This window comes from Thermobia domestica, chromosome 16 (genome assembly GCF_964235325.1).
Source record: "Thermobia domestica chromosome 16, izTheDome1.hap1.1, whole genome shotgun sequence".
In the NCBI taxonomy this organism is placed as follows: Eukaryota; Metazoa; Arthropoda; class Insecta; order Zygentoma; family Lepismatidae; genus Thermobia; species Thermobia domestica.
In genome coordinates this window covers 298854-311493 of record NC_137469.1, presented here as the reverse complement: position 1 = coordinate 311493, position 12640 = coordinate 298854, and the positions used below count along the sequence as shown (strand labels likewise).

General features: G+C 35.7%; 1 protein-coding gene across 1 annotated transcript in view; it reads left to right on the top strand.

Moving 5' to 3' along the window:
• The window catches only part of LOC145672864 (uncharacterized), a 432953-nt gene extending 420638 nt beyond the window's left edge, over nt 1-12315 (top strand). The window contains exons 6-7 of the mRNA XM_081742034.1: nt 2242-2395; nt 9466-12315. Of these exons, the coding sequence (XP_081598160.1) occupies nt 2242-2395; nt 9466-9567 (256 nt within the window). The 3' untranslated portion in view covers nt 9568-12315. The remainder of the gene's footprint in view (nt 1-2241; nt 2396-9465) is intronic.
• The last annotated feature ends 325 nt before the right edge of the window (nt 12316-12640 follow it).

Below are 12640 nucleotides of genomic sequence, written 5' to 3'. Positions count from 1 at the left end.
ATTATTTTAGTTTTAAATAACTAACTTATTTCTTAAAAAACAAACTATAAAAATGCAAACCAGAAGTTGTAGTCTGTTTCGTCTTCGTCATTAGAATTATAAAGTAACTATAACAAATAACACAGGAAGGAAAGAACAAGTAAATAAATGAAGAAAAAATAAAGAAAAATAAATAAACAAATAAATAAATAAATAAAGAAAGAAAGCTAGGTAGGAGATAGATCAATCAATCGACCGACAGACTGAAATTCAGTTTTCCGCAATGGTGATTTCAGGGGGTGGATTGGGAAGAAGCCACCTTCCGGAGCAATTCGTTGATCGGACCAAACTGAGTTACCAATATTTTCACTGTTGCACTTTCACTCCCTGTTTATGCAAACTCTACCTCGGATCTGAATTCACTGGTTTTCCGAGCTTGTGAATTTCATTGAAATGTTAAATTTTTTGCTCTAACAGTTTTTTTTTTTCAACTTATGAATTTAATATTATTGTTTCTGGGACTTGTTTTAAGCAGACCTTTTAGTACATGAGTGAATTTTCAGCCCTTATATATGATTTAATTACCTTTAATACTGTTTGCATGAATTGCATGAATAATAATAATAATAATAATAATAATAATAATAATAATAATATTATTATTATTTTAACAAAGTTTTGCACCTAACATTTCTACCTCTACTTATCAAGCTTTACACTCTAGAGGGAAAAATAATAGGGTAGGAGAAGAATATAACATGAATATAGAGTATTGAAAATGTATAGCTCGCTTCTGTTATCTAATTCAAAATTTTTTTTGAGAAAAAAAAAGCTTATAGGCAGCTAAAGCTTTCTTTACTTGTATCATTATTCTTGTATAGCTGGTAATTATGAACAATGTTGTTCTTGCTCTGCGTTGAGATCCTCCCACCGGTCTCAAAATTTTTCATACTTTTTTTTTTTTTTTTTTTTGTGTGTGTGTGTGTGTGTGTGTGTGTGTATTCTGTGATTCCCATTTCATCTTTCATATACTGTATTCACAAGGTGAGTAAAAATTTTGTAATATTTCGGCAACCGAAAGCTACCTAGCGACTCAGACTAAGAAACTATTTTGTTGCAGCATTCAAATTCACCTTTCGGGCATTCGTCGATCTCACGCCGATACCAATTCTTTTTCTTTGAAGCGAACAGCTCCTGCACTGCAGATCATCTTCGTTGTTGAATCGTCGTGAATGTAGATAGTGAACAGATAATAGTCCCAGAGTGCTAGGTGTTGATATTCAGATCTTGAAGATCCTGGAGTCCCCCCCCCCCCCCCCCGGTCGTTCTTTCCGGCGTCTTGCTAAAGAAGGAGTCCCTTTCTTTTCATCAAATGGCATACACTCACTCCGGAACACACGAATAGTGAGTTATTCCCTCATAATTCCAGCAGACGCACAACCTTTGAAACAGCTGTTTGGCGACAGGTTCCGGCACCTTACCTTTCTTTAACCACTGCTAATACACGTTAGGGTTTCCGAAGAACATTTACTCTTCGTTATATGTTGTTATTCTCTTTAGGAAACTCAGATCACGTCAGTTTTCCAGAAGTTCCCTGCACACATCCACTCGCCTCTGAGCTGGCAAGAATTTGGTAACTGAGCATGCTTGCCGCGATCGTGAAGACAAAACACACTGGACTCAGGTTTCTGATAACCTCCGAGTGCTAAACGTCGAAAATTGGTTACACCCATTGTTTTCGGCGTACCTGGTCTTGCTTGCTTGGCAAGGTTTTATGTACTATTTGATTGGTGTATTGCAATCAACTACCCGGTCGTCCTTAGCATAAATGTTTCTGGTTGCCTCACCATGTAAGTAATTATAGTACCTTCTGAATTATACTATTCCGTGTCATTAAACCACCTTATCCGTTTATACACTGAGAAGACGAATTGTGTTAGATTGTATGTACCTTCTGAATATATGTCTGATTATGACCATTCCTCTCCTAAATAATGAATGCGAATTATTCTCTTTTATATGAATTATATCGCTTTTCTAGTAAAAAAGTGACAGAACTCAGTCATAAGTTTTCAGGAGAACGAGTTGAATATTTGCACTGCTACAGTTAAAAGAGACGAACAAATTACACAATCGTTCTCTGGGCGAGGATGCGTAAGCCTTTAGGATAATGTTCAACATTATGTCACAATAAGAGTCATTTTTGAATTTTCCATTTTTATGTGGTTGTAATGATCGCCTGATACATGCTGTTGTTTTCAGAGGCAAGAATGTTCTGAACCAGAAGAGCGAGCTGCAGAAGGCGCTGGAGAAACACAAGGACCAACAGGCAAAGAAGGAACTGGAACAACAGAAACTCAACAACAAAAGTGCCTTTGAGAAAGTCATTGAGGAGAGGGCGAAGAGGTTAGAAACGGTGAGTTTTAAAGATTCAACATCTCTTATTATACGAGGTAGTGTCAAATATCGGAAGATAATTCTTTACAATAAATATAGAAATAAATAAATAATATTTATAATAACACAGTTAACTTAAGGATAGTGCGTTTCATATATTTGTGCATGGCAAGATTGCGAACTAATTTCATTTATTGTAAGTAACATAAATTATATGACAGGGTTGTCAGAGGTATTGCTTTTATGCTAAATTGCTTGGATGTGCGTATGGTTTTTTGAAGAAAATAAAAGAGAATTTAAATGTAAAGAAATGGCATCTCCACCCAATGCGTTGTTGACTCCCTACTTTCTTGATCGGTAAGTACTAGGGTCGTTGTGGGTATGTAGACAACCGGTAGACTCTGTAGGTGTTCGATATTACAAAGTGAAGTGTGTTCGAACAGGAGTCGAAAAACAGACCGACAGTTTCGACAGTGTTGTAGTCAGTTCTCGGATCACTGTGCACCACTGGACAGGATTCCGGTGAAGATGTACAGGTCTATCCTCATCTTGTGACTCTGCTGCTTAATTCAATGGAACCACAGGGATCCAGCAGGATTCTCACAAGAAGTGACGAGAACCGGCCCAGAAGCACGGATTGTTTACTTATGGCGGAGCGTATCTGGTGACCGACGGGCCACCTCGAGCATTGTGGGTATGAGGAGAACGGGAAAACACGCTAGTTTCTGAATATGCAAATCCCGATATCATATTTGAAGTTGTTCCCGTGCCAGAGCTGAAAACGGCCCGCTCTCGGGTACTTCGAACAATGCATCAGCTGAGTTTGGTTCGGTTCCTGTTGGAACCCGTTCTTGGGCTTAGTTGTAATGCCCAGCAGGTCCATAGCTAGGAATGTCTTATGGAAGAGGCACAATTCAATTTGTTTTCTGACACACACAAACCAAAGTTAGCTGACATATGGGTCGAAATAGCCGAGAGCAATCAGCAGGTCTGGCTGTTTTGGGCCCTGGCACCGGAACAACTTCAAACACGACATCGGGGTTTGCATATTCGAAAACTGTGTCTGCTCCTTCTTCCACATTACCCGAGGGGCCCGTCGGTCACCGGAGATACGCGCCTCCACAAGTGAACAGTCCGTGCTTCTGGGCAGGTTCTCGTCATTTCTTTTGAGGATTCTTATGGATCTCTCTGGTTTCATAAATAATGTGCGGGATAGAATTACACAGCAGAGTCAGTAGATGAGAATAGTCCCAAATATATTCACCGGAATCCTCTCCAGTGGTGCACGGTGATCGCACTGTCGAAACTGTCGGTCTGTTTTTCGACTTCTGTTCGAACACACTTCACTTTGTGATATCGAAACCAACGTATTCGTGACCGACAGAGCCTACCGCTTGTCTACATACCCACAACGACCCTGGTACTCACCGGTCAAGAAAGTAGGGAGTCAACTGGAGATGCCATTCGTGTAAGAGCAGTCATGTATATAGTTTGAGTCATTTTCTGTTGAATATGTAAAACTATTCAGCATGGAATGAAATATTAAACCATCCAGATAGCTGCTAAATTAATTTTCCTATATTAAAAACAACTTAGGATTAAAAATATTAAAAAAAGAAGAAAAAAAAAGAAATTGAGAGAGTAGAGTTCCATTTTTTTTTTAAACTTTTTGCAATATTTAACTGAATTCCTTTTTGCATGCTTTTTCTGTTGTTTTCATTTTCCTCTTCAAGTCACAACAATACTTAAACACTCATATACAATAACAAAACAGAACGAGAAATTGATGATCTCTGCTAATTTTTACTACCCTTATACTCTGATGAACCTTGCAAAGTGATGCAGGCGTCCTTTCCAACATCTCTTTCAACCAGTAACACTTAAGTACACAACTAGGGTTCCCACCGACATGGAAAAGTCAGGGAATTTCATGAAAAGTTGAAAAAACATGGAAAAGTGAGGAAATTTTAAATTCGGATTTTTACTTCTTAGAACGCATGGTAATGGTAGCTATTTCTTACTTAATAAGAAATCACTGAAGAAGATGGTGACTCTTGTAACTGGATCTAGTAGTTTAATATTTCCTCTCTAAAGAAATATTTTGGAGCAGACAATATCGATAAAATTATTTACTTTCGCGTTTAGGATTTTTGGAAGGCATAGTTCTTGGACTTTATATGCCTTATGACCAGGGCTTGAAAAATCTTGCTTGCAAGTATTAGCCAGCTAAAAAATCTACTAGCCAGGCCATTTTGCAATCACGGTGTTTACAAGACTTTACTCGCCAAATGCAAAAAAAAAAAGTACTCGCCACTAGCGAGCAGACGAGTGGAGTTTTCAAGCCCTGCTTATAACCTAGCGACAGAGTTTCAGAAGTTTGTGAATATTATTGTAGTGAGCAAAACTCGCTATCTCAAAATAGATATCAATTCCAAATTTGCACTTATATATGTGAATAGTTGTAGGTCCGCTGGATTTCTCTTTCTGCCATACTCTGTTTGGCAGCGGATATTTTTTAGAATAAACTAGTTCGTTTAGGAAAACTTTTCTACCAGTACACTATATATGTACAGTTTTGTTCAAGAAATCTTGATTACCTACCATGGGATAGAGACGATATTGTGGCAATCGTACGTAAGATCTCAATTGATCTGAGGAACCCTGAGATCAGTAAAATAGGCTCTTTTATACATTTTAAATAGACCTGGAAATTCGTAAATCGTGACCTGGAAAAGAGAGGGAATTCGTGCTTCCGATAGAAATGAGAACACTGATCACCCTACAAAATAAAATAAATGCGGTACCTCATCAGATACTTAGAGTACATTATTTATTTTTGGGGGGGAAGGGGGAGGCACGCTTCCCGCCTAAAGGATGAATCTGTCTGCAACACGTTGTGGCCACGCCACGGTTAAGTTGCGAGTTAGACAATACGCTAGGAAATACAGCAAAACGCCAAACCACTCACAAATCAGTGAAACATACTTGTTCGCGTGTGGCAGCTAAGCACTTCAAATACCCGCCAAATGGCAATGGCCTCTTTTGATGGGCTGGTTGACAACTAACGTCACCTACACGACAAAGCCAATAACACACCTATTGGATTAAAACGTTCACGTAAGTGCTAGCAGAAAATACTTTAAAACCCAACCAAGTCCACTGGCGGGAAGTGTGCAAGATAAAACAAACGTGCTCTGGTAAGTGACAATCTTACAAGGCTATTAAACATCCAGACAATGAATTGAGCAAAAAGAGAGCCACAAATGCAACGTGCTTCCAGTGGTTGTGTTGGAAACTACTACCGGTATGCAAAGATCTATTTTAAGTATACTTCAATACACAGAACCCATTTTAATCTTTTACATCTACTGTAGTTTTTGGCATCTAATTTACTACCGGTTCCCTACTGCTAGTTCGATCACAAGATCAACAAATTACTGATACAGAATTTTACATGAATTAATAAAAGAAAATTGACCAAAGCACTGAATATATTAACACTTACATTGCCGAAACTGTTACACGAGTGCTTTCATCAGTTCTGTTTTATCAATATGAGTTGAATATTTCCAAAACTACAATGAACAGTATACAATAGAATACAATATTTTTTTTATTATTGTTAGCCTATAATTAAACAATAGACAACGTTAGTGAAATATAGACACACAGTTTATTAATCATTATATACCATTACGGTATCATACAATTTATACGTACTTGTTAACGATAAAATTTACATTCTATAGTATCACTAATGGGAAATAATAATAATAATAATAATAATAATAATAATAATAATAATAATAATAATAATAATAAAAATTCATTGAAGTTTAAAAAGGCATTCACACTGTAGACCTTTATATAATTTCGTTTTAAATTTATACGTACGCAAGTAGGTTGGTAACATACTCATAAATATTAGCTCTCTATGCAACTGTAGGTATGTCTCGTACTTTAGTCTAGAATATACTTTATCAGTTTCTTTACATGATCTAGTTTCATATGCAGTATATCTTGTCTATACAGGGTGTTTCAAAACAACACCGACAACGTTTGGGAGGTGATTCCTGACACCAACCAGGATGCAGAAATCCGTCATTTCGAGAGTTATAGGTTGTCGAAAACATGAAAAAGTAAACTTTAAAGGTCCATAGCTCCAATACTGTGGGACCTACCGTAGTCGGTTCAAGACTTCACTTAGGAACTAATATCTGCGCTATCCAAAAATACACGTTTCAGTATCCTGCGGTACTTCCGCAACATTTTTACAGACGTAGCTGGTAAGTACTTCAAATTATATGCCATAACCAAACTCCCTCTATAAAGACTGTTGCGTGAGTACCGCAGGATTCTGAAACGTGTATTTTTGGATAGCACACATACTAGTTCTTAAGTGAAGTCTTGATCCGACTACGGTAGGTCCCATAGTTTTGGTGCTGTGGACCTTTAAAGTTCATTTTTGCATGTTTTCGACAGCCCATAACTCCCAAAGGAAGCATTTGTGCACCCACGTCTATACTTTTTGTGCTATCTTGGTGTCAGGATTCACCTCCCAAACGTTGTCGGCGTTGTTTTGAAACACCCTGTATAACAGCTGTATTTTTTTAAATAAAGATCAATACTATATTAATATACAGAATGCAATTAATCACAGCCATAATTTTAACTTAGCAAACAGTGGTTACAATGTTCATTATTAGACATACACTTTTTTAACTCTTCGTCAAATACCATACGGATAAGAAAGTAGACATCTTAAGATGGGTGACAGGTACCTCCAATGTCTTTATTTGGTCAGTTCTTGTTTCCTACACATTGGTAACATTTCCCCGTCCAACTAATAAAACACTTCTGATCATCTGTATCCCATTAGAGAGCAGAACTTTGTGGTTTCTTTTAATACAATTGATTTCTAAATTTCTTTTACTTCCTCAGTTCTGAAAGCTTGATCAGAATGGCCTGTTTTCTAGAGGAATTGATTATAATTAAATTATGTTTACTACAAATGTAGTCATGCAGATTCTCGCAAAAGGTGCATTAACACTCGCCATGTAATTCAAAACATCCTTCCAGTTTGTAAATCCGTCTTGCGTGGAAAGTACACATTTTTATATATATCCGGTTTCTACATTCACCAATAAAACTAAATTCCTAGCGCAACAGCATTTGAGGGGCCAGGGCCTATCAGCCGACTTTGGGGTGATGTATGGTAAGCACATCAGCTCCCCTTGCCTTTAATGCTCGCTTCCTATACCAGAGTTCACTGCTTTCCAGTAGCTCCTCAATTGTACTCACGACACTGGTAGGACGCCACATTGACAACACCTTCCGGATAGTACGAACGGTCACCCATCATTTCTCTAACCGTACCCGACGGTACTTGACGGCCCTGTCCTCATGAGAAACGTATTCCAGTGCCGCTAGAGGATTGGCATATACCTACCAATACAATTCTTTATTACCATCTGCCATTATAATTATAGCTCATTGGTCAGTTTCCATTCACTACAGTCCTCGGAGAATCTGCTTGTCTTGACATAGGAATCATTCGCTTTCTGCAGTCCATTACTTAATTATAATCTTAATCTATAATTAATTAAAAGAAATGGTAACAGGTTTTAACTCAGTTTTCGACAGCTTTGTGGTGGACAAACATCGTGTGCGTGGTTTTCCTACTTTCTTCATTCCACCATTTCATTAATTTCTCAACATCACTGTTTCCTTTAGCCTACACAGCTTAACCATTGACGTAAAAATGAAAAATTTTCCTTTTTGGTTGGAGAGAATCAGATAACTGCTTTGGGTGCAGAGAATAATTGAATTCTATTTGGTTTCGAAAGTCTCTGCAGGAGAACTTTAAAAGTTATTAGCAAAGCACTAAAAACCTATTAAATAAAATTCTACTGCCAACACACACAATTGTATGTAAATATTTGTTTTTGTTTGTTTATTGAAACACATGCACACCAATAAAAATATTGTTCTTCTTAGGAGTACTTTCACTAATGCTTCATCAAACAAGGAGAGGGAAATGTAGGAAAGAAAGGACCCTGTTACTTTCTCTACCTTCAATAACATCCCCAAAGCAGAACGTTTTTCCAGCTTTCTGCGACGACTTACGAAAAATCAAAAAACTTTTTGCAAGTATTTCAGTAATGGTGTAGTAAAATTTTATCAAACCAATATGCTATTATTTGTTCGTTGTTCAAACGCTTAATATTTAATATCTAATTAACAAAAAGTTTTTGTATGGCGAATGATTCAAATGATTCTTTATAATCAAAGGGCAATTAATGTTATTTTATTGAGTTCAAGGATAATATATCTATATTTATATATAATTTAATATGTATCCTATGAGTTGATTACTAATTAACTCTATGGCCTATAGAACCCGGAGGTTCAATGCCTTGTTCACAAAGCTCTCCATTTACTTTTGTCCTTAGCCAATTGGATCCAGTTTCTACTTTGAATTCCTATTTCTGTGAGATCCATCTTAATATTGTCCTCCCATCTACGCATAGGTCTTCCTAATGGTCGTTTTCCGATTGGGACACCAGTTAGAACTTTGAAAGCGTTCCTATTTTCTTCCATCCTAGCTACATGACCTGCCCATCTGAGCCTCCTAGATTTGATGACTCTAACAATGTTTGGTAAACGGTATAAATTGTGCAGTTCCTCGTTATGAAGTGTCCGCCATTCCCCATCCTCGTTCATCTTGGGTCCGAATATTAGTTTCAGGATCTTCTTCTCAAATACTTTGTCTACGTTCTTCCCTCAGAGTAAGCAACCATGTTTCGCAACCATACAGAACAACTGGCATGATTGTCGTTGTATATGTTTTAAGCTTCCGATTCCTCGATAGGATTCGTGACGACAAAACATTTTGAACTGAATAAGAAGACGAATTCCCTGATTTTAGTCGACATCTAATTTCTTCGTGAATATGGTTTTGGTCTGTTAATATTGATCCTAGATATTTGAGAGTATCCACTTTGTCGAAAGTATTATTTGATATTTTAACGTATCCATAAATACAGTATTACGTTAAGTTGATTATGTAATAAAAAATTATATTTCCAGCTGGAGAAGCAAGGCGTAGAAGAAGAAAAGCCAGCGGAGATGGCTGAACCAGAGTTCATCAAAGTCCACGCCAAGCTCCGTGCCAGAATGGATTCAAAGTGACCAGTGATTTGAGAGAATGTTTCTCTTGTGTACAGTAGCCTTTTCAAGTACAAGTGAGCAGCCTCACCAGGGACAGGCAACCAACATGTGTGTGTTATATAAGTGTGTGCCTTTTGAGAAAAACCAAACCATCACGAAATTATAGCTATGCGTGTTTACGACGCAGATGATGAGAGATCTGACTCTTTGATTTACCATCGAACAAACTGGAAAGCTACAGCTAGTCATAACTCAGATGGTAATTTTTACGGAAACACTTTGATTTACTTAGTTTTATTCAGTGTTGCGTTGTCTAATGTTCCAGTGCGATTAATGAATAGAAAGCAGAGAATCGCAGCAAATGATGTGGTATTATTAAGCGTTGTGAATAATAAATAAAGATATGCCGCTTTGATTTTCCTCCTGTATGTACAAAGCATCTGCATTTCGCCTTCCGTTGTTTCTGTCATGTAGCTTATATTGTGTTATGCGCCTTTAGAAATTCATTTGTTTTTGTTTTCAGAGACATTTGATTAAGTACAAGGAGTATTATATGTAAAAAAGAAGAGAAAAACTATTAATAGATTGTTTTTATATTGATGTATGTTCGAAATGTCGAAAAATAATTGATTTACAGTTTCTAAGAGTTTGGTTCTGGAATAGAAAGTTAAAGAAAACAGTGTAGCCAATAATCTCCAGGTTTACGGGTAACAATTCTACCAGATCAGTGCAATAATAGAATTCTCTGTAGTTGTGTGTGTAGTACTCGAGGTATTTGCTACCCTTAGGCAGGAAATTTTCCCTTTTTTTTAAAATTTCTTTTTGTTATTTGGTTGTTATTTTATTTAAGAAAATATTACTTTGTTTTAGGGACAACGTAAAATGCTATTCCGTTGTATTTCTTGTTTTTTTAAAATGCAGTGCCCAATGCAAAAGAAAAAATCACTGTGCATCTTTGTCTTGTCTTTACTTTTGAGTTTTAAGAGTTTATTTCGTGATATGTTTCTTTTAGTTCAGATGATGTTGACAGAAATATCTTGTAGAATACTTATACTAGTGAAGCTGTAACGGAATAAATTGATTATACCATATTAACAAGAGAAAAATATGTAGTTTAGAAAACAGACATGAAAGATAATGTACATTGGACTATGCAAACGAAATGAAAGTTTTCAGAATGTTTCGTCTTAGCTGTTCTGTTCTGTTACTGTGTTGGTGGAAAAGTAAAATTGTGTTTACAAAAGTTAAAAGTCTGATAACTGGACTTGAAACTTTTAATTTTTTAGAGAATAACATTACCACAGATAACTCTTTTTCCCAAAACATTCATTGACAGTTGAATAAATTTCACTGTAATTTGTGCAAAATGTGAAGAAAAAAATTCCATGCAAAATTTCTTTTTAATGTCTATGGTTTTAATTGAAGTAAAAAAAAAAGTTTTAACTTTGATTGTAACTTTGCCTACAACACTGCTTCCATCTACTTTGATAGAAGAGATTTGTGCTCTTACAGATTTTGTTTTAAAACAACTCAAAATAAGGGAAGAAGAAATGAAGAAGATCGGTCGGTGCCTACTATTCTCAATTTCCTCACCATTTACTAGTGTACTGAATTCATAATGAATGTATTAGCGTTATGAACCGAGTGAAAAGAAACACCAAACTATAATTTAGTGAAAAAGAAACTTTAGTTTTTGTAATGAAATACTCAGAGTTTTTGTTTTTCGAAATTTTAGTCTTATTATTTTTTGTTTTAACAGTTGTGTTATTTCCAGTTACTGATAACTGAATACATTTTAATGTGGTTGTTGCTATATCCGTGCCACATTCTATCATTGATTATTACTCTGTAGCCTGTTTGTGTAAAATGTTTTCTACTACAAGACCAGTGAAAGTAAAAGTAAAGAAATTACGAATGTAGCTAGTTAGATATAGCCAACATACATTTAGGCACTCAATTCATTTTCTGTGGTGTTTGACATTATGGAGTCAAAATTTATTACTTTTATGCTGAAAATGAAGTTTGCAATAAAGTAGGATCATTTGTCGCCTAAATTTTATGTAAGTATTCATTCTCTGTGGAGACTGTGAGAATTGTACGTTTTTTTTTTTTGTTTGTTTGTTTGTTTCAGTTTGCAGCCTTTTTAAAAGTTTTATTTTATTCAGTTTGTGTTCCAATTAAAATTGACACCAGTCGTGTGTTACTTGTAGTATACAATTACTAAAGATTGTAACTAGTTCTCCATGCCTACTAATTTTCATATAAATGAAAATTCATGAAATGTAATGCAAAAAGATTTACATTTTTTCACTTCAGTTGTTTTTTTAATTTTTTTTTTATTTTGAAGCTACTTCATACAGATGGTTAGTTCAATTACAATTTTGTAACTGGATTTTGATTATTCATGGCATTTTTAAGTGCGTTTCAGAGATGATTACAATCTTTGTTATTCGTCTGTAAATAGCCCATGATTCCCAGTATTCGAAAGCTAATTTCTCTTAAAATCACCTGCAAAACATTCCTTAAGTATATGAGATGACAAAAAATGTTTTGTCAAAAGAAATAAAAACTATATTGCCTGCGGAAAATAAATTATTTTAATGTAAATGGGAGAAAAAGACACGCGCATAATTATTTTAGTTTTGTCGTAGGTATTTTAAAGACCTAAGAAGTCTTGTTCTTGTATATGTATATTTTGTGTATGTATTGTATTATCATGTAATAAAAAGAATCTGTTCTAAATAAACTTTGTTACCAGTTCATCCACTACTCTGTTTGCTGAGTGCAAATTATCATTTAAATATATATTTTAAAATTTATTTTACATGTCAGCTGAAAGCGGTCTCACCATGCTAACATGACTAAAGAAAAAAGGACGTTTATAGTAAAATGACACATAGATGTTGTACGTAGATCTTTTTTGAGTTTGCTATGTCAGTGGCTATCGTTCACGAAAGTCACGGAAAAGTCACGAAATCAGAAAACGGTCATAAAAAAGTCACGAAATTTAGCTTTTGGGTCACGATTTTTTATCTGTACAAATATAAGTAGAGACTGGAAAGTTTGTTCTATAAAACGTCAAAATTCACCGCTA